The sequence below is a fragment of the Argentina silus genome (genome assembly GCF_951799395.1).
Source record: "Argentina silus genome assembly, chromosome: 16".
Lineage (NCBI taxonomy): Eukaryota > Metazoa > Chordata > Actinopteri > Argentiniformes > Argentinidae > Argentina > Argentina silus.
The window spans coordinates 12404971-12429915 of NC_139670.1; the positions used below are offsets into that span (position 1 = coordinate 12404971).

At 44.9% G+C, this 24945-nt stretch overlaps 2 protein-coding genes across 2 annotated transcripts; both read right to left on the bottom strand.

Moving 5' to 3' along the window:
• Positions 1-210: 210 nt before the first annotated feature.
• cyth1b (cytohesin 1b) lies at positions 211-9700 on the bottom strand. Its single transcript, XM_083687875.1, has 13 exons — positions 9592-9700; positions 5939-6021; positions 4488-4552; positions 4047-4113; positions 3367-3485; positions 2864-2944; positions 2593-2705; positions 2292-2440; positions 2033-2144; positions 1184-1260; positions 963-1034; positions 642-796; positions 211-448 (listed from the first exon to the last, which is right to left on the bottom strand). The coding sequence occupies exons 1-13, from the start codon at positions 9617-9619 to the stop codon at positions 370-372; spliced, it is 1200 nt and encodes a 399-aa protein (XP_083544001.1). The 5' UTR covers positions 9620-9700; the 3' UTR covers positions 211-369.
• A 5749-nt stretch (positions 9701-15449) lies between these two features.
• timp2a (TIMP metallopeptidase inhibitor 2a) lies at positions 15450-23519 on the bottom strand. Its single transcript, XM_083687340.1, has 5 exons — positions 23095-23519; positions 19675-19775; positions 19478-19586; positions 18106-18230; positions 15450-17925 (listed from the first exon to the last, which is right to left on the bottom strand). The coding sequence occupies exons 1-5, from the start codon at positions 23222-23224 to the stop codon at positions 17728-17730; spliced, it is 663 nt and encodes a 220-aa protein (XP_083543466.1). The 5' UTR covers positions 23225-23519; the 3' UTR covers positions 15450-17727.
• Between the last annotated feature and the right edge of the window lie 1426 nt (positions 23520-24945).

Genomic DNA, 24945 nt, shown 5'->3' on the forward strand with positions numbered 1-24945 from the left:
CAGACCTGCTGAGTTAAGATGATGATGGTGTGTGTGTGTGTGTGTGTGTGTGTCTTTGCAGGGTTTTCATGTGGGGGTTTCAAGTTTTCATGTGGGAGCAACAGGATAAGCAACAGGATAAGTATAAACAAGAGGAAAAAAAGGAGGTCCAGTCCTTCCTGGTCTCTGCTCTAAACCTATGCCCAGCCCACCCTACCCCCCCAAAAAAACTATAAAACGACCCATGTATCTATACATCCGCCAATCCTCCACCTCAAGGTCCATTATGCAGGTCTAAAGTTCAGGCCCATAGTTATGGTCCATAGCCTGTAGACTGGGTTGGTGAGTGAGGCCTGATCTCTTGCTTCATCACTGAAGCCTGGGCCTCTCCTAAAGCCTCTTCAGGGAGGAGACCCTCTTCTTCCGGGCAGCCAGCATCTCATAGAAGGGGTCTCTGCTTATGGCAGCTCTACGGGGGAGGAGGGAGGGAGACAGGGAGAGGGGAGCGGAAGAGAGAGAATGAGGAGAGAAGTAAATAGAGGATATCTTAGGAAGAAGATTGAATCTAAAATATTGACCAACTTGAAACTAATACTACAATGATTGTATAACAATGGGTAAACTCATGCATATGAAGAATTGAAGGACGGGACATGACTTACTTGATGCTGTTGATCCACTCGTCCTTCTCTTCGGTAGTGGGGGCAGAGATTCTGTAAAATGTGTGGTTGCCCTCTACAACCCGACCGTCCGCCTCTGTCTTACATGCTTTGATCACCTGATCCTTATGGTCTGGGATGTAGAGCTCAAAACAGTTCTGAAAGGGGAGGGGGGAAGTGAGGGGTGAAAGGGAGTGGAAGAGGTTTAAGAGTGTGTCTCATCAGCTTCTTGGAGAGAAAACAAGAGAAAGCCAGGGCAGAAACCTTAGGTGACCACGAGAGGTAGAGATAGAGAGAAAAAAGAAAAAAAGAGAGAAACGTTACTGGCTTCTTGGTGTCCTCTACTTCTCGGATACTCAGGTTTTCCAACGGAATGATTCCTCTAGGCTCCTTATCCTGAGAGAGAGGAAAGGTTTGACAATTGGTATATTGAAAGTCATGCAGAGAAAGCATTACTAAGAAGAAACAGTTGAATTGGAGAGAAAAAGGAGGCAAGACCCCAAAGCTATTCTCAAAGTAGTGTATTCAAAGTAGTAGTAACTCACAGTGGTGTACTCAAAGTAGTAGAGACAGTTGTCTGTGAGGATGAACCATCGTCTCTTCCAGGTCTTCACACGCCCACCTGAGGGTTAGAGGTTAGCCAGGGGTCATGAGATCACAGAGGAGAGAGGTTAGAGGTCAAAGCCACAATGGCACACCCATCCCTAGCTCCTCTCGCTATGGGTGCAGCATTGGGCCCACAGTAGTGATGTTATGGACAGAGACAGACAGACAGACACATGGCAGCACATCGATGGCACAGACATTAGCCAGCATCAGACAGAGCAGATGCCAATTGGTTGAGGTTAAAGGTTAGGGTTAAAGGTTGGTTGAGTTGGCAGGTCAATGACCCCTGCACTAAGAAGCCAAGCCAACCTTTAGCTTTTCATAGCAAGGGCAACATAGAAGCACTCAAAAACTCAACAGCTCCAACACACATACAGCGCCTCAATTGCCTCAAGATTTGACCATAATCCAAAATCCATTTCATTCTCTCAAATGAAATAATTGTTAACGGGCAATAATTGTCAAATGGAGCCAGGGGAGAACTCAGCAGCAAAGCATACAGAGGCCAGGATAAGTGAGAGCACAAACAGACTGAGCCAAAAGGAAGCAGGGTGGGGCTTCCATAGTGTTCATACATACCTCCTGGAGACCAAAACAAAATATACCAGGAGGGAGAAAACAAAAGAAAGCTAAATTAAGTAATGAGTAATTATACCATGGTAACCAACATCAGAGAGACACATTACTAGAGAAGGTACCGTACTTCTATTTTTGTCCACTAGATGGAGTGCCAATCTACGTGGAGCAACTACATGATCCCATTATCGCCCACGCACACGCACACACACCTAGTTTGAGTAGCCAGCCCTCCCTGTCAGGGTTGAAGAAGGTGTGTGTGAGGTCATTCCCATCATCCTCAGGGATCTTGAAGGGCTCATTCTTGATGCTCTCATAAAGGTTCTAGAGAGAGAGAAAGAGAGGGTGAACATGGGGAAAAGAAAGAATAATATGGAAGATTCTTAGGGTGGTTTCAAGTGTCAGCAAGTCCTCTGGTGTGGATAGAGGGAGTGATGAAAGGAATAAAGAGAGAGAGAAGGGAGTACTTACCTTGAGTAGTTCTTCTGGTAGGTCTCCTCCGTCGTTGATTCCTCTGTTCATAGCAGTGAACCTCTGTGTTGAGGGCTTGTCCTTCACATTGGGGTTATGCAGACTGGTGTTCAACATGATCACAGCAAACGACAACACATAACACGTATCTGCATCAGAGAGAGAGCAGTGTGAGAGTGTATTTCTTCATGCCTTTCAGTGCCCCTCAATGGAAATAAACATACACTACTGTACCTCACACACACACACACACACACACACACACACACACACACACACACACACACACACACACACACACCTGTGCTCTGGAACACCCCAGGGTTGCAGTGACAGTAGCGCTGGGCGAAGGCCTCCATCATCCGGTCAATCTTCTGGGCTTCCCCTGGCAACCGGAAACTCCACAGGAACTGCCTGGTGTGAGGACGTGAAACATTCACAGGAAAGGGTGCAGGCATGTGGCTGTGTGTGATACCACAAACTGAGCATGTGTGTGTGTGTGTGTGTGAGAGAGAGCGGGAGAAATGAGGAGAGAGAGAGAGAGAGAGAGGGTGTGTGCGCGTGTGACTTACCTGAGGGCTTGAACCAGGTTCAGGTCTGTGAATTCATGCAGCTCCACAAAGGCATGTAGAACCTGGATGTTGAAGTCATCTCTGAAAACACACACACGATGAACAGGCTGATCCAGATCAAGGACAAATACAGCATTCTCTGACTAAAACACTAAAGGTTGGCTGGGCAAAAATGGATTGATGGATGACCTCTTAAGTGAGTTAATGCACTCATAAGCTCAGTGATATTGATTTGGCCCACAATCCCCGTCACCCATGAAGAGCTCCTCTCCCTCCCTCTATAATCTCCTCTCCCTCTTTCCTAAACCCCAATCCTGGAGACAGGCCACAAATAGGAATATTAGGATTTAGGAGATTACACTGATTTCCATTCCAGATGTGTTCAAAATGTTCAAATCATTAGTATGTTTCTGCTGCAGGTGGGAGGAGGAGAAGGACATGAGAAAGAGAATGAGTGAGAGGATGAGGGAGTTTATATTACAACAGTGTTGGTTGCCCCTCACCTCTCCCCCAGGTAGTCTCCAATGGCTGTCTTGTTAAGCCCCTCCCCCTTGCAGAGGAACTGCGCAATGTCATCACTAGTGTTCTTCAGCAGGGAGCTGTCAATCAAAAACCTGATCCCCTGTGTGACGAGAGACACAGCCAATCAGTGGACAGAACCACAACCAGGGGAACAAGCATAGCATAACAGTAACAATTCAAGACACTAAATACTACTCTACTATAAAAGTAAGCATTCCAAATCAAAGTGATGCTTATTGAACAAGGACTTGTGTGAATTGTTCCTTGTTCAGTCAGCGTCACTTTATGTAACACCGTGTAACACTTATAGAAGTAGCACGGAAGCATGACCCACTTAAAAAGATTTGTTTTATGGGTTATATTTCAGTGGGCATATGTTCACATATGAAGTAAGGAGGAACCCTACGACCTTACATCCTGAATGGAGCATGTTTAAGAGGCCTGCTAACTCAAGGTGAGAATGGATGTACGAGGCTTAACATTAGCTGCGGTTGGATGTTAGACACAAAAGTCAGTATCAAGAGTGACCTCTAACAACCTTATACATTTTAAATATTATTCCTTACTAGCAGTGGTGCTAATATAGTAATAGCTCCACTCACTGACAGGCTAGGTGGACCCTTTCAGGTCAAACATGAGTGCCTCTCTCTTTCTCTCTCACCTTCTTGGGGTCCATGTTGAACTTCTTGCGGCCCATGGCCACCTGCTTATTCCTCTGCATGCTTTTCCTATTGACAAAACACAATGTAACCAAACACTCCATAGAGCCAGACAAACATCAGTATATACACACCAAAAAACCTTGTACAGACTTCATAGGGCTTTTAGAAACAATTTTATGGACACTTCCTGCATTTATGGACACTTCAAAGGTTATTTTATATCCCCTTTATTAATGATGTCGATCAATTAACAATTAATTTAAGAGTTTGTAGCCTTGGGGCGACTCTTGTCCCAGTCTCAGAGACTCACACACACACACACACACCCTTCACTGATGACATCATTAGCAATTCCAGAAGACAGGAAAATTATTCCTCTGCTCCCCTCCCCCCAACAATGCCAGCGGCCCCACTTAGGCAATGCCACACACACACCATACCTCTCTTCAGTCGAGCCAATGTTTTCAATCTCATTGGTCACCTCTGCTATCTCATCCTTCAGCCGCTGGAGAGAGAGGGAGGGAGGGAGGGAGGGAGGGAGGGGAGAGAGAATGACTGTGTGATATACAGCAGAAGAAGCCTTTGAAAGTAAGTAACAAAATCATACAAAAAACACACACACACACACACACCAGTGAGATCACATAACTGTGTAACTCATGATTTCTGAGCCTCCTCTCAATATCAGAAGAAGCTTTGATCCAGTTTCAAAACTGTGTGTGTGTGTGTGTGTGTGTGTGTGTGCGTGTCTGCATGGGTGAGTGGGTGCATGCCTGTTTATGTGTGTTTAAGACTCAGATGATTAGTTTCTCGTTCCTACCAACAGCAATTGCATTCAGCCAGGAGGTTTGTCGTCATCATAACTACAAACTGATATCAATCTACTGTCCATCTCAATAAAGCCTATTAGAGGCTTACTGCAGGGAATCCTCCACAGGACACCATAGACAGATGGTCCAACTTGGTCCTATGAACAGCCACACTCCCACACACACACTTAGACACACTCTTAGAAAAGGTGTCTGTGTGTGTGTGTGTGTGTGTGAGAGAGAGGAAGGGGGGGGTGAGAGAGTGTCAGAGGAAGTATGGCATTGTAGATCTAGGTCAGGTGGAGAGAGGGAGATAGAGAGGCAGGGGTGGAGGGGTGGTCTAGTTTGACCCCGTACTACTACTGACACAAGTGCTTACAGGGTCAAACCAGACCACCCCTCCACCCCCCCTCTCTATATCCCTCCCTCCCTCCACCTGACCTAGATCTACAACCACCCCCCCTAATTCTTCCGGATCAGAGGGTAAATGCTGGGTAGGGGGCTAACCAGTCCCTAAGGCCAGAGGAGGCTATACTAGACTAGACGCACGGGGACGCACGCACGCACGCACGCGCACACACACACACACACACAGACAGCATTAAAGGCTCATCCATCATGAAAGTGTGTAACGCTCTAGTGGACAAACGTCTGTATTCCCCTGATCCCTTCCCCCAATCCCTCTCTCCATCCATCCCTCCATTCCTTCCCTCTCCCTCAGACTCTCTCTCTCTCTCTCTCTCTCTCCCAGTGAAGAGGGCTTCTGTGCAAGCAGCAATCAGCGGATGACTAATTGGCCGGTGGTTGGGGGAGTCGAGGGTCCCAATTCCAAAGGAATGCAGCCTGAAACCAGCTCAATGTTTACTCAATTGATTAACCCACAGCTGCAGGGATAAACCTGTGTGACAGAGCTAGGACCAACAGTGATTGACATTCCATAACAGAATCAGCTGAATTTAATTTGGCTGGAATGACAGCTCCAGACAGCTGCTACTGACATACAGGGATGATGTGAAACCCTCTCTCCATCAACCATGTTGATCTCCACCCATCATCAACACTACAATATGTGTGTGTGTTACCTGTATGTCGTGCAGTAATTCTTCTTTCCTGCAACGGATGTTCTCTAACTCCTGCCTCTCCTCTGGACGAAGGTCATCAGGCACTTAAGTGAGAGAGAGAAAAACATAGTTACACTTGAATTACACACACACACACACACACGACCAAGAGGATCCCAGTGCTCTCTGGGTCCCTATGGCAACACACAGACCACATCCATCAAATTCGTCCCCTATCCCACCAGTTGCCTGCAGAGGTGTGACATCTACCCCCTCCCACCTTGTGTATTATACCCTCACATCCCCCTCTCTCCCCAACAAATATCTCCCCTGAACAATATCTAAAACACACATCAATGAGAGAGGACACACACACACACACACACACACACACACACACACACACACACACACACACACGTCAGAATGATAGAGAGAAAGAAGGAGACAGGGAGATAAACAATATGTCTGAGGAAGAGAAAGAGATAGTCTGTATTCTTCATGTCTATGCTTCGTTGTGACACGTACAGTTATAATCATGGTACACACACACACACTCTCTACAAGAGGCTAAAGTAGGCTGAAGCAGCGCCCATTTTAACTATGGTGACAGGAATAACACTCCCTTGAGTACGCTCACGCACACGTTGTTGCGTGCGTTATTCCTATCTATGGCATAATTCATCAGGAGAAGAGATGAGAACAGAATGGATTACACGCTGGCTTAGGAAGTAATCACATTCTCTCTCACTCACTCACTCACTCACCAACAAAACTTGTGGGCCATAAGTCATGGCAGCTCTCAGACCAGCTAGAGTGCATAGTCTAGATGTCCAGTCTCACATAGTCTATGTGAGACTGGACTTTCAACAACAAACCCACACCTCTGTGTCGATTCTTCTGTTTACTGTCCTTATACACACACGCACACACACACACCCACACATGTCTGTCCACGCGCTGATAAGTAAACAGTTACTGTTGCATCCCTCGATGAGGCAAACAGTGCAATCAGACTTACCACACACACACAACATTGTTTTATCAGCAAATTACAGTATGTTCTGTATTCTTGGTGGGTTTCCTGATGCAGGATGTTTCCAAGTGAGAAGATAATATGAGCAGGACTATAGCTACATACACACAAACACACTTTCTCCTCTGCTCGGTGTTCCTACCAGTGTTTCTCTCCTGTCTGTCCACTCTCTCCAGACAGCCCTCTTCCCCAGTATTCCCACTACTCCCAGTAGAACAGGTCCAGACACAACAGACCCCACTGACTCCCTCTCCCAGAACCCTCCAGTTTCCATTCAGTCTCTCTCTCTCTCTCTTTTCCAGAAAGCTTTCTCCTTGCTCCTTTAGTACATCAGTGTCCACAGGTCATATAGTCTGTTTTCTCTCAGTCCACTCCGGCCCACCAGTACGCCAGACTTGTCCCAGCCAATGTTATGATAGTAAAGGGGGTCTCCCCCCTATCTCTGTCCAAGTCCTCCAGAAGATCACAAGAGAGCAGGAGAGGAGGGCAAGAGTGAATGAGGAAACAGGCCTGCTGCTCAACCATGGAGAGAAGGAGAGAGGGACTGTATAAATGTAGGAGCTGGAGGAGTGCACAGCTCAACTGAGAGACTGAGTAGGGGTAAAACCAAAACCCTCTCTTTCACTCTCCCTCTCGACTCCTCCCCCCCCCTAAGCATTATACACAGGCTCCACCCAGTGGACACGCATACATACTTGTGAGTGAGTGAGTGGGTATGACTGCAGTGTTAGAGAGAGAGAGAGAGAGAGAGAGAGAGAGAGAGAGAGAGAGAGAGAGAGAGATTGAAGCATTGAAATAACGTGGTATTAATGTCCCGTTGCTGTTGTGATTTTTTTGTGTAGTAGTCGAAGGCCAGATTAAGGGTTATGTAGGGTGTCTGTCTGTGTGTGTGTGTGTGTGTGTGTGTGTGTGTGTGTGTGTGTGTCTTTGTCTGTGTCTTTGTCTGTGTGTGTGTGTGTGTGTGTGTGTGTTGTGTGTAAACAAGATGTCTTACAGCACTGAAAATCATGTGCAACTTAGGCCCTTAGCCTAATGATAAACAAACCACTGCAACAACAAGTCTACTGTTTTGTTGATTTATACATCTGCTCTTTCAAACCAATCGCATGCTCGTATTGCTCACACCCACACACAGCTCATCTAATCAATGGCTCTAGTATTACAAGTCTTGTTGCATTTTGCATCACAGTTGGCTATTGTGGAGGAGATACAATATATTGGCATATTATCTCAGTTGCTGATAAAAGCTGCTTTATAGTTCTGGCACAAAATAAATAAAACATGTATATCTGTTTCATTGCAGCATCAGATGCAAAGAATATCCAATGTATTACGATTACCAGGTGTTTTGATACCGTTATTTATGAGATAGTTATAACCACTAGAGGTCCCCCTCTCCCCACTGCACCACAGAACTCCACTCCACTCCAGTCCAGTCTAGCCCCTAGCCCCTCACCCTTATCCAACAACTTCTGCTTTTAAAGATCTGTGTGAGTCCTTTGGGGGGCTCGTTAAAGCACTTATATCAACCTGATCTTTTGAGGTCAATAACATTTTCATTATACAACAGCACTAATGACATTGGCAAATATTTGTTGACCTATTTTCTCACCATTTCATACGATCACAATGTACTCATGAAGCAGTGTCATAACCAGAGGCATTACCCTACCAAAACGTAGGCATTGCTTGGGCGAGACTACTTCTAGGTCTGAGGTCAATAACGTCACTTTGCAATGCTGACCACAGCCATCCACTACACACACACACACACACACACACACACACACACACACACACACACACACAGAGAGAGGTTATGGTATAATTTAGTGGTAAGCTCCCTGGTGACTGCACCAAGCCACACCCTGAGGAGAGAGGAGATGAAGAGAGAGAAGGGCAGCCCATACAGCCCCATTTAACCCCAGCCGAATAATGCATCCATTTAAAAGGAAGATCAGATAATGCCAGAATTCACACAATGTTTATTTACACGTCCTCAACTAGTTACATGCCACGTTAAGCTCCCGTTAACAGTGTAGATACAGACCTATAAAGAACGATGCATTTATTGGCAGGGTTGGGGTCAACTGCAATTTAAATTTAAATACCAAAATAAATTGAAATCTAGTCCTATTCAGTATGCCTGGCTATACTGCTATTCTGGGCCTATCATAGTCATGATGGTGCACAGAGTGAACAGAGAACCCAGTTTTCTTCTTACCAGATCAATGGACGCTTTCATCATTTTTATAGACACATATGAGCCTAGTGGGCGATTATGAATTCAGTGTACTTACATAGCCACGTCAATGCCTCAATCCAGTCCGCTAAACGGATCTATTGTTCTACCAGTGCAGTGGCACGACTAAAATTACAGGTCGTCTGGAAATTGCATAAAACACACAATTATGGGGCACTGGCAGTCTGGACCTGTTGCTCTTTTACTAGTACGGAAGCTCAATAGTTAAACGCATAATGTTACATTTTACAAAAATAATAGATATGAGAGTTGCTATCTTTCCTTTCCAAAAAGATGTAGTAGCAAAAGAGAAGGTATAGCTAACAAAGTAAGCTAAATAGTAGTAGGTTATTAAGCTAACATAACGAAGTTAGCTAATTAGGTCGGCCAACTTACCGATACCGTCTTCCGACTTCAGAACCATCGTTAGTTTGCTGAAAATTCACTAAAAGACTACAGATTTCTCCTCACACAGAACTTTATTGCAGAACCTTTGAACTAAACATAGAGCTTTTTTCTTATTGAGTTAAATTTGCCGTCTTAGTGGTAATGTTCGAGTATATGACAACTGTGTGGTGCACAGAACAGTGACGTCCCATGTGGTTGATAAGGGGCGTGGTTTCGGCATACTTGCTTCTGAACAGCCAATCAAATGTGATTTGGCATATAAACAAACCACACTGTGTAGCACCTGTCAAACACACACACACACACACACACACACACACACACACACACACACACACACACACACACACACACACACACACACACACACACACACACACACACACACACAGTGCCTGTGGTTAACTCAAGAATTCAAAAAACCTTTGCAACAAAGCCATTCAAACCACTAAAAAATGTTTGTAGGGAGAGGGAGGGTAGTTGGTCAGAAGGTGTTGAGAGGGGATGAGTGTTTTGGATACCCTGGAGACCACACACAAACACCTTCCTCCTTGTGTCTATGACATAATACAAATCAACCATTAGTGAGCTGGACCAATGTTTATTCTTACAAAAATGGAGTGCACTGAATTACTACATTGCTAACAGGGATTTATTGCCTTTTGTCTAGAGCTAGAGCAAATGTGCCTTACAATAGTATCCAATAGGTACATCGAGTGGTGTTAACTTAAAGCACCGCTGTCTGAGTGAGATAGGTCTTATGTTAAGGAGAAACGAGGGCAAAGAGAGAGAGATGATAGAGGAAGGGAGGGTCTTGGATAGCAGCTGTGTGCTTGAATCAGAGCTTTATTCACAGAGTTTGGCCTCAGAGAGAGAAAACAGGATGTGCCTAGAGAGAGAGAGAGAGAGAGAGAGAAGGATAAAGAAAGCGAGAGTGAGGGAGAGAACAGAATATGAACGGAACTAAGGAAAGAAAGTGTTTCTGAAAAGGAGGGTATAGTAATGAATAGAAATAAGCCTCTGAGAGGAAGGTATATTTAGTAAATCTGACTTTAAGCTTAAAGAGTTTAGCTGTGAATGTTTTAAGCCACGGTGAAATTCACCATGATTACAAAAGCTGAGGAAGGGTGGGGTACAACAGAGAGGAGAGGATAGACAGAGGGAAAGATCTAGAAATTAAAGTTGAATAACGGGGAATAGAAAGATAGAGTAATGGCAAAGCGAAAGCAGAACATAGCAGCCAAAAGGTGGGAGTGATTCAATTGGCTCTGTTGGTTGGAGCGTGGTGTTTGGAATGCCAGTGTTTTGGGTTTACTTCCAAACTTCACATACTGTAACAAGAATGATGTCACCACAGCACCTACGACAGCAGAGGATAATGGTCCTCAAGATATGTCAATACACTCATATCACACCCACACACACTTATGCACACAGATGCTCGTTCACTCGCTCTCTCTCTCTCACACACACACACAGACACACACAGACACACACACACACACACGCACACACACACACACACACACACACACACACACACACACACACACACACACACACACTAGGACACACTACATAACCCTCTGTTTGCCTTGGACACAAAGAATCACCACAGCAACGGAACATTAATATCACGTTGTTTCAACACTTCAATCTCTCTCTCTCTTCCTCCTCTCTTTCACTCTCTCTTTGTCAGACACCAGTATGGGATGAGGGTTGGGTGTTGAAGGTTGGAGGTGATGGTGGACTCACCTGTGGTCGTGGCTGCAGGTTTGACTGATGGACAGAGAAACGCCTGGAAACTGGAGGCACACAGCTCACTAACTGTCCCCATTATAACACCCTGAGAGAGTGTGTGTGTGTGTGTGTGTGTGTGTGTTGAAGTGCAGGTGTTGAAGTTAATTGCTCTGATGTTCTTAGCGTATTTAACCCTTTGACTAAAACAGTGATTTGTTCTTGGTCCTCCTCTCTTCCCTGTGTTCCTTCTCCAGATGACCACACAGGCACTCGTATAATCCCTCCGTCTAGGCACCTTCCCTGGGTTGCACACATGATATGTTCCTCTGAATGGTCCAACCTCCCGTGCGCTCCCCTCCACAAACTAATGGACTCTCCTTTGAGTGCTCCTCCTCCCTATCCCTCTCTCTCTCCCTCTCTCTCTCTCTCTCTCTCTCTCTCTCTCTCTCTCTCTCCATTCGTTAGGCTATAATTCTGATAACAGTTGCTGAGATATTCTTGGAACCGATTACAAAAGTATACACTGCGGACACACACACATACACACACACACACTATGACATAAACACACCTCCTGTTTCACACCCACACACACACATCAGAGCCCTGTTTAGTTAGTCATGCTGGGCATCTCAGTCACGCAGGACTGAGGAGCTCATATAGCTCATATATATACACACACACACACACACACACACACACACACACACACACACACACACACACACACACACACACACACACACACACACACTCAAGTTAAATGTACATATGTTCTTTATAAATACCATCACAAGGACATGAAGAAAGAACACACACAAACTCAGGATGTTGTGTTCTGGCCCAAGGTGATGGTGCTCCAGTTTCAACAGCAATCAGATGACACTATTGAAGCATTACATGTGGTATAAAGGTTGAACCACAGGCTAGATATATGTGTGTGTGTGTGTGTGTGTGTGTGTGTGTGTGTGTGTGTGTGTGTGTGTGTGTGTATGTGTGTGTGTGTGTGTGTGTGTGTGTGTGTGTGTGTGTGTGCGTCCTACCCAATGGAAGCCCAGCCTTTGCTTTCCAGACTGAACTAGAGTGGACAACCCCTATCTGCTCTTCTCTCACCCTCTGCCTACAGCATACACCTAACACTCATCCTTCCATTTTGTATTTTCTTTGTATCATTCCTTCGCTATCTCCTCACACACGCAGTCGTATTCCCACCAACACCCACTGAAATGGCACTTCTGCCCCTGCCTCCCTTTCTCATAGATCCCTTCTTCCCACTCTCTCTTTTCTGTTGTTCTCTCTCTTTCTTCATTCTCATAAATTCACTGCGGCCTTTTCCATCACTCCTCTTTTACTCACTCTCTGAGTTCATCTATTTTCCTTTCCTTTCCTTTCTTTTCTTTTTCCTTTCCTTTTCTTTTCTCTCTTCTCTCCTCTCTCTGTCACTCTAATTATTTCTATACTCTCTAGTGTAATGCCACTGTGAATGCCCTCAACATGACTCAACCACCCTTGACCTCAACCATTCTCAACCGTCCTTGACCTCTATTGGCGTTCAATCAAACCTCTGCATGTTCATATCAGAACCTCCTTATCATCCAATTAGATCGTTCTATGCTTATCTAACTCATGGAGTTGCTTGGCAACAGAGTGTTATAGGTAGCTGAATAGCTTTTTAAATGTTTATTTGTTTACATGTCCACTGTAGCTTTCAACACACACACACACGCACGCAAACGCGCTCACGCAAACGCGCATGCGCATGCACACACACACACACACACACACACACACACACACACACACACACACACACACACACACACACACACACACACACACACACAATGAGACAACCTTGACTTTTCTTTTAATTATTGTGTGTGTGTCTGTGTGTGTGTGTGGTTTGCAGTCCTGCTGTGAGCACGAACAATAAAACGTCTAACTTCTATTAGTGAACTTGTTTAGTTCTGCATCCCAGATACTTCTTCAAATGCGTCAAACATGGTTGCCATGGCAACAATACAGCTGTATATGAAAGGTGAGAGGAGGGAAAGAGAGAAGAGGTTTGGACACAATGAGTCCCTGTTCTTCTCTGTCCTCAAAAAATAAATTATAAAATAAATGGGGTGCGGAAGAGAGAACGACAGTATTTTCTGATGGTAAAATTCAGTTGCTTGTCATTTCTGCCTTGTGTATGTGCAAGATCTGAGGTTGTTGTTTTTTTAAAGTGCATTATATTGCATGTGCTATATCAAGTTTGATCTGATTTCATTTGATTAGAAAGAAACGCAGACATCCACAGATGGATCACTATGATGCTTCTAAAATATATGGCAACAGAGTCTAATAGCCAGCTGAATTCCATTTTCTTTTCACAATTACTAACATCTCAGTTTTCTCTGGTCAGGTTACATGGCCAGGAAATCCTCTGGGCCGTAGACATGACTCTAAAACCAGTTGCTCATGCCAAAAGACCTTGCTAAAGTGTACAATGACAACCAGGCTTAAGTACACTGCATCTACACTGAGCGCTATCTGCCACTTGGCGGTGCTGTTGTCCAAAGAGACCCGACAGAGGCTTGTCGCTGATCTTATTGTCATGGGAATCATGCGTGTTGTCATGACTGTTTTCGTGAAAATATGTACGTGAGCGTGTGTGTGTGTGTGTGTGTGTGTGTGTGTGTGTGTGTGTGTGTGTGTGTGTGTGTGTGTGTGTGTGTGTGTGTGTGTGTGTGTGTGTGTGTGTGTGTGTGTGTGTATTTTGTCACGTTCACAAGATTTTCAGTGTTCTGGAATTGCAACACGGGTGTGATGTTACAGTATCCGTGAGGTTAAACTATCAGTAAGCAGAAGTAACACAGGGAGTGTGCCTGCTCTTAACCTTGTGTAATTAAAGAGGCAATCTTGGATTGATACATCCATGTTTTGAGCTTTTGAACATGAAATGTATGATATATAGCCATTGATATTTGAGGAAAATATAAGCTTGTTTTATTCCATTGTTTGTAAACAATGCAATTGTAAACAAACACTATATAGCTTCAAAATATGGTTAATTAAAACTATTTTTAACTAAACGAACTAATTTTTATCTCATGGATGGTCAGTCCTTGCATTCATAGCACTGCCTATGAATTTGAGAGTGGTTACATTTCTCCAGACCTGTCCCTCAGCTGTTCACCCCAAAAAATTGAAGTAATGTGAGTAATCGCTTTGTTGTTGTTTGAATCCCAGAATGCCCCTTTAACCTGGCTTGAAATTTACAAAGTTGACTGTATACTTTGTTATGAGTGTTTGGTTGTCCCAGACTTGGGACAGGTCTTTGGTTTGAATGAGGTTTATCATCCTTGCAACAGAATTACCCGTACAAACAGAATGAATAAAGGAAGCATTCAAATTCCTATTGACATGGACTAACAAGCACATATCGTTCTGTCTTGGATTATTTGGTAGCAGAGCAAGGAGATGACAAAACCACTCGGTCTGGGCTCACACTGCACATTTTCTACATAGTTTCCCAGTTGAGTCGATCACCACAGCCATTAAAGTGCATTTGTCCCTCAAACGCATGTACGCACACATGCACACACTAAAAGTGTCCAAAACATCTTCAGACCTTTAACTGCATTAACGAAGGCAGTTACAGCAGGTGTGCTTAGTTGTTTTAGTGGTTTGCCATGTCTTGGCACAGAGCTGCTGCACTCACGTCTCTCACGGTGGGGAATGTGCAATGTGAGTGTGTGTGTGTGACAAACAGGATATTAACAAAGATGGTGTTCCTGTTCTAGTTGCAGAGACAGTTGGACTGTTATGAGTCAGCGTACCACACATTTAAAACCACCACCACCACAACAACAACAACAACAAGCAGTAGCACAAATCACCCTGAAAGGCCATGACAATTTCTACAATATGTTTTTATAAAGCAGCTAGTCTATCTGACTTGTACATTGTGTTCTCACTGAGGCAATGACCTTGAAATTTCCATGGTGATGATGTCATGGACACTGTCAGTCACACTATGCTCCACGACCTTTGACCCTGAGTGGGAGCTTTTTTTCTCTGCTTCTTTTTATAAGACACCAGTGTGACAAAGAGACAGAGAATGACGGTTTCAAATGTTTTATTTGATAATACTGTATATTTGTCCATCGAGTGACACACAAAGCATCATACACATGCATAGTCTGCTTCTCCTCATACAAGATACATCTCTCTTTCTCTCACATTGTACATCTAGACATCTCTCTCTCTCTCTCTCTCACGTGACTGCAGCGCAAGAGAGGACTTTCATCACTCCACTCTACCGCTTAACATTTTCTCAAAGAGACAGACAAATACTTGATAGGAAAGGAAATAAACACACACAAATCATATAACAGATATAACACTGAAAAAAACAAAACATAATGAAAAATGGGAAAAGTTCACTTTTAAATTATACGTCTAATACTCCATCACATACTGTTCATGTAGTTTGCGGTGTGAAAAAAAGCACTGTATACTTCATTCTGCTCATCTTTATCGAAGGCCTCTAAAAGGGTAATTGAAGGTTCGATTAAGTTCATTCAAACGTTGATTGGCACAGAGAATGGAAAGACAGGGAAGTCCCACACTAAAGCTCTCAGGGCCAAATACTGACATGAGTATAGAATGTCCTCAACTTGAACTTACACGCACATTCTCAATGTACTATTTGAGTTTACTTTCAGAGCATGACATACAGGCATTGTAGCAAAGGGAATGCTAGCCAGCATAACAGCCTCTACCTCCTGTCTGTCTGTCTCACACAAGATCTCTGACTCACTACAGCCACGTCACCTTTCACTCACTACGGTTCTACCTGAAGAAACAACACCCTTTTGTGTTATGACAGGGAAGAACAGGTAATAACGAGGGTATAGCAAAAAGAAAAACCATGATTTATAATGAAGATCACCAGGGCCCAGTATTTCAAAACTTTTCATTTAGATCATTCTGATCCAGATTATTTCTTGCTAGGATTATTTAAAAAAATTATTTACCAGGATTAGATCTATCTGGCAGATTTAGAGTAGTATAAGGGACATCAGACAGCTCAAACTGATCCTGGATAGCAAAAAAGAATCCGGATCATTCTGATCCAGATTAAAGGTTTTGAAATACTGGGCACAGGGGCCATTTTGTCTTTATAATCTGGATCTGAAGAGGACCCGTCTGTCTGAGGATTGATAACATGAACACTACAGAGAATCATCCAAGCCTCCTGGTTTGGTCTGCACTGTAATCAATCTCAAAAAGTGCAAATCTAGTTCTAATAAAGTAAATAATAATAATTATCATAAGAAAAATGTAAGTTTATGCATGAACTGTACAGCTCTTTTCTAGAGGGAAGGAAGGTGGAGAGGTGGGTGAGGTTGGGGGATTTGGGTTTAGAAGGGGCAGATTGGGGAGAGGGACATAGAAAGGAGGATTATATAGGGTTTGTTGGGGCTGCAGGGATATCATGTGACCCCATGAGTGGGATCAAATCTGGCAGGCTCATCTTCTCTATCACACACTATAGACTGGTCCAGTGAGACATCTAGAGGTCAAAGGTGAAGGGTCAAATTGAGCCATGTTGTGTCTTGAGCATATCCCTATTCTGATCACTGGCAAGGATTTTACATACAATTGAGAGGCTTTGGTTATTCAGACAAAACTAATTGAACATCTCTTTTAGAAACACTCTTTTCATCAAACATTTCTTAGAACTATCTGGGAAGTCCCGCCTCACCATCCATCTGATTGGTCCTAACAACCAATTTTGAAGCAACATCCAATAACATTTTACTTTCCCTTTTTCATATGAAGGAGACAATCACGAAAAGGCAACCCGGAATTTGGCTTTGGAATAAAACAGAGAATGAGGTCAAATAATCATTCATGAGTAATTATCATACATCTGATCTGGGGTGATTGCAGACATTTAAGTGGAGAGTTAAGAGCTTTGAGGGTCAAAAAGTGCCCTCTCTAAAGGATCAGTCCTCCCAACGCCAGCCTCAGGAGGATGTGACATCATCATCACTCGACCAGTCTATGTGTCTGAAATTGGTACATATATGCAGGTTCTGAAAACAACCCAGGCTCATTCCTCTTTAGTGTTAACAGATCTGAGAACCACGTTGCTTACTCGTAACTGGTTCTAACACCAAAGGGTAAGGGGCTATGGGTTGTTCTCGGACCGGCAAACACTTATCTCAAATCAGTCACATCAGCTTTGCCTCATTGTATATATCATGTTTGTATCATATTCGTGTCATATTCACCTTTAGATATATTTAGTTGCTCCCCTAATTTTCTTGGAATGTTGTTAAGATTATTTTTTAATTCTAATCAGACGGTGCAGAGTGCAAGGGGAAGTGACTAGGGGTCCTCCACATCCAGGAACTCCTTCTTCGGTGGTGCAACGCCACGGTACCAGGAACAGGAGCCGTCAGTCCTCTTGACACACGCGTAATGGTTGGCCTGGCGACCGTACACCATCTTCTCAATCATGAGGTCTGTCCACAGACACTCATTAGGGGCTGAGATCTCACAGGGGAGAGAGGGGCAGCGTACAATCTGCGCATGCATGCGTACACACACACACACACACACACACACACACACACACACACACACACACACACACACACACACACACACACACACGTTAGCTAATAACACAACTTCGTAAATAATACAATGCCAGTGAGAACTAGGACCCTCCCTCTTTGTCCCCCTCTATCCCTCCCCCCTTACCTTGCAGTCACAGCCCATATCATAGCGCTGACTGAGGCTCTTCTTCTGGGTGGGGCTTGTGGACTCCCAGGGCATGATGTAATCACACAGGGTCACATGCATGCGCCCACCTGCCTCCGCCTTGCCTGCATCAAGCACCATGCAGACAAAGAGAGCGAGAGGGGGGTCACAAAAACAAACAAAGCAACAGAGAAACAGGGTCGCACTTTATTTGGATAGTCTCCTACAGATGATGTGTTGAGACTATTTAAAAAGTCCACAAATCTAGCTAGGCCAGTTAAATAACATGGGCTACATAGGTGCTAGTGGGCCAATGGTTAAAGTCACAGATATGGAAATCCTATTCCCAAATACTTCACACTCGAGGGAGGCATAATATCATAAAACAGAGCTCTGTTTTGAGTATGGAATGTTATGGAGCACTTCAAGGCCACAAGTCCAGATGGTGTTCATGTTGTGTCTCTGAGTGGCACTAAGATGTTCAGCACAAGAAAGAACCCAGACATAGCTCAAGGTCAGCTGCAGAGCTTTGCTGTGGCTGCAGTCTTGTCACTTCTTGTCCCTGTCTGAAGAGCAGCACTCATCGTTTCAGCAGACGGTAGCACGCTCAAACCAGTCTCTGTCTTGGACTGACTCACCCCTCTTCTCCTTCTTGCCCCTTCCTTCCCCTGACTAAAGAAGGAGGGATAGAAGGGAAGGTGAGTCATTCAGACTAGTCAGACAGGAGTGGTTTCCCCCTGCTGAGGTCCTGTATTCTAAAATAATCTGTAATCCTAAAGGGGGAAATGCTAGCGTTGGCAGTTGTACCGTCTCTGTAATTTAGGGCAGTGTTTGTGGGCCCTGTCTGTGTTAACGATGGGGAAACCAGAGCATGCATGAGCTCATAAGACCTCTGTGTCTCGTCTGGTGTCTTTATGTCTCGGTCTGTCTCTGTCCGTCTCGTTTGTCTGCTCCAGTTCTGCTCTCTCAGCACCTCCTGGCCCACAGCTGAGACAGGTTACTATGCTATTCAGTGATACAGTACCTTGTTATGTTGTCTTGTTACACTGGACCTGTATCATCTTAGATGCAAACAGTACCAGATGAAGACCCGGTTTGTGTCCTCAAGAATTGTATATGAAGCTGTCATCATATGAAGCCATCATCTGTTTCTAACTCTAAAGAGAGAGATTGATGGTTGCAATTCTACAGTGGGCTACTCTGCCAGACAGAAATGTAACTCACCCTTGGAGGAGTCCGCTAGTCAGCATAATATCACTCACAGTTAACACTTCACCTTACACAGCACAATACTGTCTGTCTACTGATGTCTGCCCAACTGTCTGCCTGCTTGTCTGTCTGTCTCTCCTAAATGGGACATTGGTAGACTGACCTGAGATAAGGTACTCCTTCTTGCCGCTGGAGTCCAGGGTAACACCACAGACAGCAGAGACGGGTGCAGTGAAGATAGACTCAATGTCCTGGTCAGGACCCTTAAACATCTGCAACACAACCAGACCATTGGGTTAGGATGAAGGGTTAAGGTGAAGGGGTCAGGGTTCAGATGACACCTCAGGGAGGTATTCTCACCTTGATCTGTTTAATCTCATACTGGATCCTCTTGATGGGGTTACCATAGATATCATTCCCTGATTCCACCACTTTCTCTCCCACCACCTTCGCTCGGATCACTGTGAGGGAGAGAGACACACAGTGTAAAAGTAGTATCACACACACACACACACACACACACACACACACACACATTCTCAAATATAATGTTGTTTTTAATTGCTTTGCCCACAACAGCCACAGCTAACCACCTGCAGATGGGAGACAGTCAAAACAGCTTCTACAGCAGCCTGGAGCCTGTATTCTGGTCTACATACTTCAGACTCTCACACAGCAACAAAGCCCAACCCAGCCCCTGTAGTCCATTACAGCCTAGCTTTGAAGGCCAGCTCAGTTCACACCCAGTCTGGCCCAGCCAGGCAAGGCCAGGCAAGGAAGCCTAGACCAATAACAAGGTCATATTGTCTTGGCTGGCCCATGACTGGTACAGGGCTGACATTAATGGAAACAGGGAGATGGAGGGAGTAAATGGAGAGATTTGAGAGAAAATGTGGGTCAGCTTCAGTTCTTCAGTGTGTGTGTGTCTCTGTCTGTCTGTGTGTGTATGTGTGTTGAAGGCCTAAATGACTACATCATGCTTCAGCTATGGGAAGGGCATTTGTTCAGCATGGAAAATATGAGCAACACGCAAGAACGTAAAATAACAAGAAAGAAAGCGAAAAAACACACACTCCACAGGGTGTAGGGGTTAACTGCACAAGTAGGGGTTAACTGCTCTCTGGGTTTACAACGTCTGACTCCCTCTCCCTGGCTCTTTTATCCTTCTCCTCGCCCCCCTAACCATGGTCCAAGTCGCAGCACATGTAACCACTTCCTATGTTCATACACAAGGAACAGACATAGCTTCTCTCACACACACACACACACACACACTCAGCGGTATACCTGGCTGGCTCCCTCTCCTACATTCCATTCAGTTTTTCCGCTCTCGTTTCCTGACCTCATTCTGAGCCAGAGGCTAATGAGCAAAGAACTCAGGCAACAGGGCAGAAACCTCTAAATGATTCTGTTATTTGGGACTGCTAGGAAGGATGTTTTCTTAAATAGACACCTTTCTCCCTGCATGTTAACTAGGTCACATGAATCCCTGTAGCCTGCAGAGCAGGGCTGGGACCTTTGCCTCAGGGTGAGTGCAGAGGAAGAAAGAGGGCAAGATAGCGTTAGGTTTAAGATGAGAAGACACTCTGCAGACTCTTATGCCTGGGATTGAACCCGCAACCTTCTATTGGCCAGCTCTTTCCACAAGCCTATCAGCAGGCAAATATGAGAGGTATACCCCTCCCACCCACTCACTCACTCCGTTCCTTAACCACTGGCTGACCCACATTCTACTGCTCCCCGCCGCCACCCCCCCAAACCATAGCTATGCTGAATGACTTATATATATGCATATCGGTAGCACAACGCAATGTTTTTCCATGAAAACCTCATACGATCAGACACCACATCCTAACTACCCTCCCCTGTTCACCACATGGCTCTCCGTCCCCTCTTCAGACTCCAGTGGTGATTACAGTAGATGACCACTGGAGTCAGTGTACCCCTCACGCTCCTCCTCCATACTCCTCAGGTGGTTGCTGTTAATGAGGAAGTCAACCCACTCAGGAAGGTCAAATAAAGGCAAACTACATCAAACAAAAGAAACCTTATCATCCTCAAAAATGGAAACGACTGCAGTCCCGGTCTTAAACAACTCCTGATGCACTCACATCGCTAGTTGTAGTAGGTCGGGGGTGACTCTGGTGCTCTACTACCCACGCTCAGGGAGGTCCAGCTGGGCAGGGCAGGACTGGGAAGTCCCCTGTGTGGCTGGCTGACCGTGGGAGAGGGAACGTGTGGCTGTGTGTTTGACTGTGCATGTCAGCCTTGTGGGTTAGCCTGGTGACACTGCTCCATTCTTCTGGGCTGAAGCCTGACCTATACTACAACGGTAAACACCCTGTGACTACACTGGTCCGCCTGCGTCGGCCACGATGTGTGTATGTGTTTGCAATGTGCATGATGCACTTTCCAGTCCATGGAAATAAATAAACATGCAGTTGGCACACGTCTGCGCGTGAGTGCACACACACACACACACACACAAAATGTTCATCACAGAGCTGTTAAGAGTCTCATTCCTCTGTGAGTGGCTGTGTGTACTGCTGGGCATACAGGCCCACTGTTCCCTCTACTGGCCTGCAAATATCTCTCATCCTCTCTTCTCCCCTCTCCTCTTCTTTCCGCTCTTCCTGGCTGTGGGTGTGGACCCATTTAGCAACATTCTCAGGGATACCATGCATATTTGTGAGAGGTCCTAGACTTTTACTGCTTTTTCCCTTTGAGCACACCCAGGACTGACAGCCAGATGCCATATGCTGCCAGATGGTCACAAGAGTGTGAATGTGTGTGTTAGAGTTTCAGTGTATGGTTGTGTGTATGGGTGTGTGTGTGTGTGTCTCTCTGCATTACACTGGAGTGAAGTGGGAAAACCCCAGCAGCATTCCTGTAATTCCTACCAGCACCACACCTCAAAGAGAGAGAGAAAGAGGAGAGGAATGGAAGGATGGAAAGAAAAGGATTGGTGTGACGGATTCTGTGGTTGGGAACAGAGCCAGACTCAAGAGAAGGATTTCCCCCACACTATCGCACTTTCTCCATCTTAGTCTCAAGCTTCTCCCCCCCCCCCCCCCCTCTCCTTGTATTCCTCTACCTCATTCTCTCTCTCCATCTGCTGTGCCACGTCGTCCACAGACCAAGCGACACTCCTAGCCCAAGAGCAATTGGATGCTGAAGCTAAAGCTAATTCTCTGTAAACACAGATACTTAGGATGTATGCACCAGTTCTCTTCCTCACACTGCTCCCTTTGCCTCAAGAACAGGAACACTAACTCTTGGAAAGACTGGATAGGTTTTCATCATCCTGTTTACCGCTGTAACATTATCATTGTGTGTGTGTGTGTGTGTGTGTGTGTGTGTGTGTGTGTAAGAGAGAGGCTGCCAGGCAACAGGGACACAACACCCTGCGAACTGATGTGAATGGTTCATATAAATCAGCAATCCCATAAATACTCTTACCAGCTTTCGCTGTCACTTCTGACGTCCAACAACGTTGTTTGAATGCTGACTGTCATTCTACGGGAATGTAACCTAGGCCTACACTGTTTCAATTTGACAGTCGGCTACATGACACATTGTAACAATGTGAAATCTAAATATCATCGGATGCGCGGAGACTGCTTGCGACTGCGACAGTTGCGGCGACAACAACAACAACAGTAGTAACGACACAACAACAACAACAACAACAACAACAACAACAAAAACGGTAAACGGCAGACAGACAGCGGCAGCGTCCTTAAGCTGAAGGTGCCCGGTGGCGAGTGAGGGTGTACTCACCTACGTCCGCGTTACAGAATGCCTGTTGCGGGTGCACGGGCGCACAGCTGCATGCTTCCGTGAGCTCATTCACTCGCCACAGAAACAACACTGCCAGCGTGCACAATATGCCGTTCATGGACAACGGCATTTTCTCCGACTTTCTTTCCGAGATCTACCTTCCCTTCAGTTTGTGTAAAAGTATCCCCTGTAGAAATTGGAGCGGACTGTAGGTGTGCGTTTTAGGAGCAGGGTAGCTGTAACTGGAGCGCTGCTACGTTAACCGATACCTTTACAATGACAACAACAGCGCAGGTTGCAGTCCAGAGAAGCAGTTGAGAAGTCACACAGGCCAGCAAAAATCCGCCGTTTGGTTGGCTTTACGCTGTTACCGCCTGTGGGCTATCACGTTCACAAGACTCTTGTGCTCTTTCGGATGTTTTCGTTTGTCGGGATCAGGGGTTTTAAAGCTGTCCCTTCGACTCCTCCCTCTGTTACGATTTGGCCAGCAGTAGGCGCTCGCGGCCTTGGTATATATATATACATGTTTTCCCCTCTTCGTCATCCACCTTGGGGTGCATCTCACACAGATCTCACCTCTGATGTAAATCAAATTGTTGAGGAGGGGAAGCTTGAATTCATGATTTCATAATTCATGACCAGTTGAGTTTATAACCAACATCGTCTAGAGAAAAACATAACATGATGGATGGTCATAGACATGGGCGCATGGTTGATTCTAAATGTGTGGGCGAGATTAATGCCAAGATGCTGAAATTCATACAGTTTGTTTCAACAGTTTTCTTGCTAAATACTTTCATCATTCTTGCTAAATACTATTTGGAAATGTACCGGTAATTACATTGTTGCCCGTTTTTGTCTGTCATGGTCTAGTTCCTCCTAAATTGAAAGAGTAGTGCACACAAACACTTTTTCTGACATTGTCCATAATAAAAGCTGTCAAAAGCATTGTATTTGGTGTGATGGAGAAAGCTTCACTGGCCTTTTATTAGTATATCTGAATGCATGTTCTCTTTTTTTTTTATTTGGGACACCCAAAATATAAGCTTGTTTTACTCCATTGTTTGTAAACATGGTTGCAAATATAATTTTGATCACATGGATGGTCAGTCATGGCATCCATAGCTCCGTCTATGAATTTGAGAGTGGTAACATTTCTCCAGGCTCATTTCTCAGCTATGTGGTGGAGAGACTGCTTTGTTATTGTTTGAATCCCAGATTGCCCCTTTAATGTACTCGGATATTTTTAAATAAGATGTGCCAATGCATTGGATAGTCTCCAGCCCTTTGTATCAGCTAATGCTAATGGGTAGCATATACAATTCATGGGAGGCGACCGTAACTCCGTAGCATGTGATAACCTACTGCGTACTGAGGAAGCTGTGCTGATATGCTCATACGGCACAGAAAGACAGAACCGAAACAAACCACGATGGCAAGTGACTGTTCAGCAGCTAACTTCTGTCATTTCACTGCCATACAGCTGTCAAATACTGCGTTCTGGTTGCGTTCTTCCAGCAGTTCGATTTAGCTGTCTTTTAAAAATCCACAACGAGACGCGACACAAGCGAAGCCAAAAACGTGATCATTAGGTATGGTCTTTTAAAGTTGGTCTTTTAAACGGATATCTTGGATAAAAAGTGTGGGGGGGAACAAAAATGCCATTTTCCAAAACTGAGTGTCCCACCCATTCTTAATGAAACCTAAGCCTAAGACACACGCTGCTCTCTGGTGGTACTTATGTCAATAGCATTGATATAGGGCTATATTATAGATTGAGCCTGCTGTGGTGTATTGTGTAGGCCCTTTTCCAAAACAGTTGCCAGGCCAATCCCAGTAAATAAGGCAACT

What these genes read in the sequence shown, in the direction of transcription:
- timp2a (XM_083687340.1), bottom strand. Translation starts at nt 23,224, where the DNA reads ATGCCGTTGTCCATGAACGGCATATTGTGCACGCTGGCAGTGTTGTTT. An exon ending in ATTCTGTAACGCGGACGTAG is followed by an intron (nt 19,776 to 23,094) that starts GTGAGTACACCC and finishes TCTCCCTCACAG; the next exon opens with TGATCCGAGCGAAGGTGGTG. An exon ending in ATATGGGCTGTGACTGCAAG is followed by an intron (nt 17,926 to 18,105) that starts GTAAGGGGGGAG and finishes ATGCATGCGCAG; the next exon opens with ATTGTACGCTGCCCCTCTCT.
- cyth1b (XM_083687875.1), bottom strand. Translation starts at nt 9,619, where the DNA reads ATGGTTCTGAAGTCGGAAGACGGTATCG. An exon ending in GGAGACTACCTGGGGGAGAG is followed by an intron (nt 2,945 to 3,366) that starts GTGAGGGGCAAC and finishes GTGTGTTTTCAG; the next exon opens with AGATGACTTCAACATCCAGG. An exon ending in ACTACTTTGAGTACACCACT is followed by an intron (nt 1,035 to 1,183) that starts GTGAGTTACTAC and finishes CCTCTCTCTCAG; the next exon opens with GATAAGGAGCCTAGAGGAAT.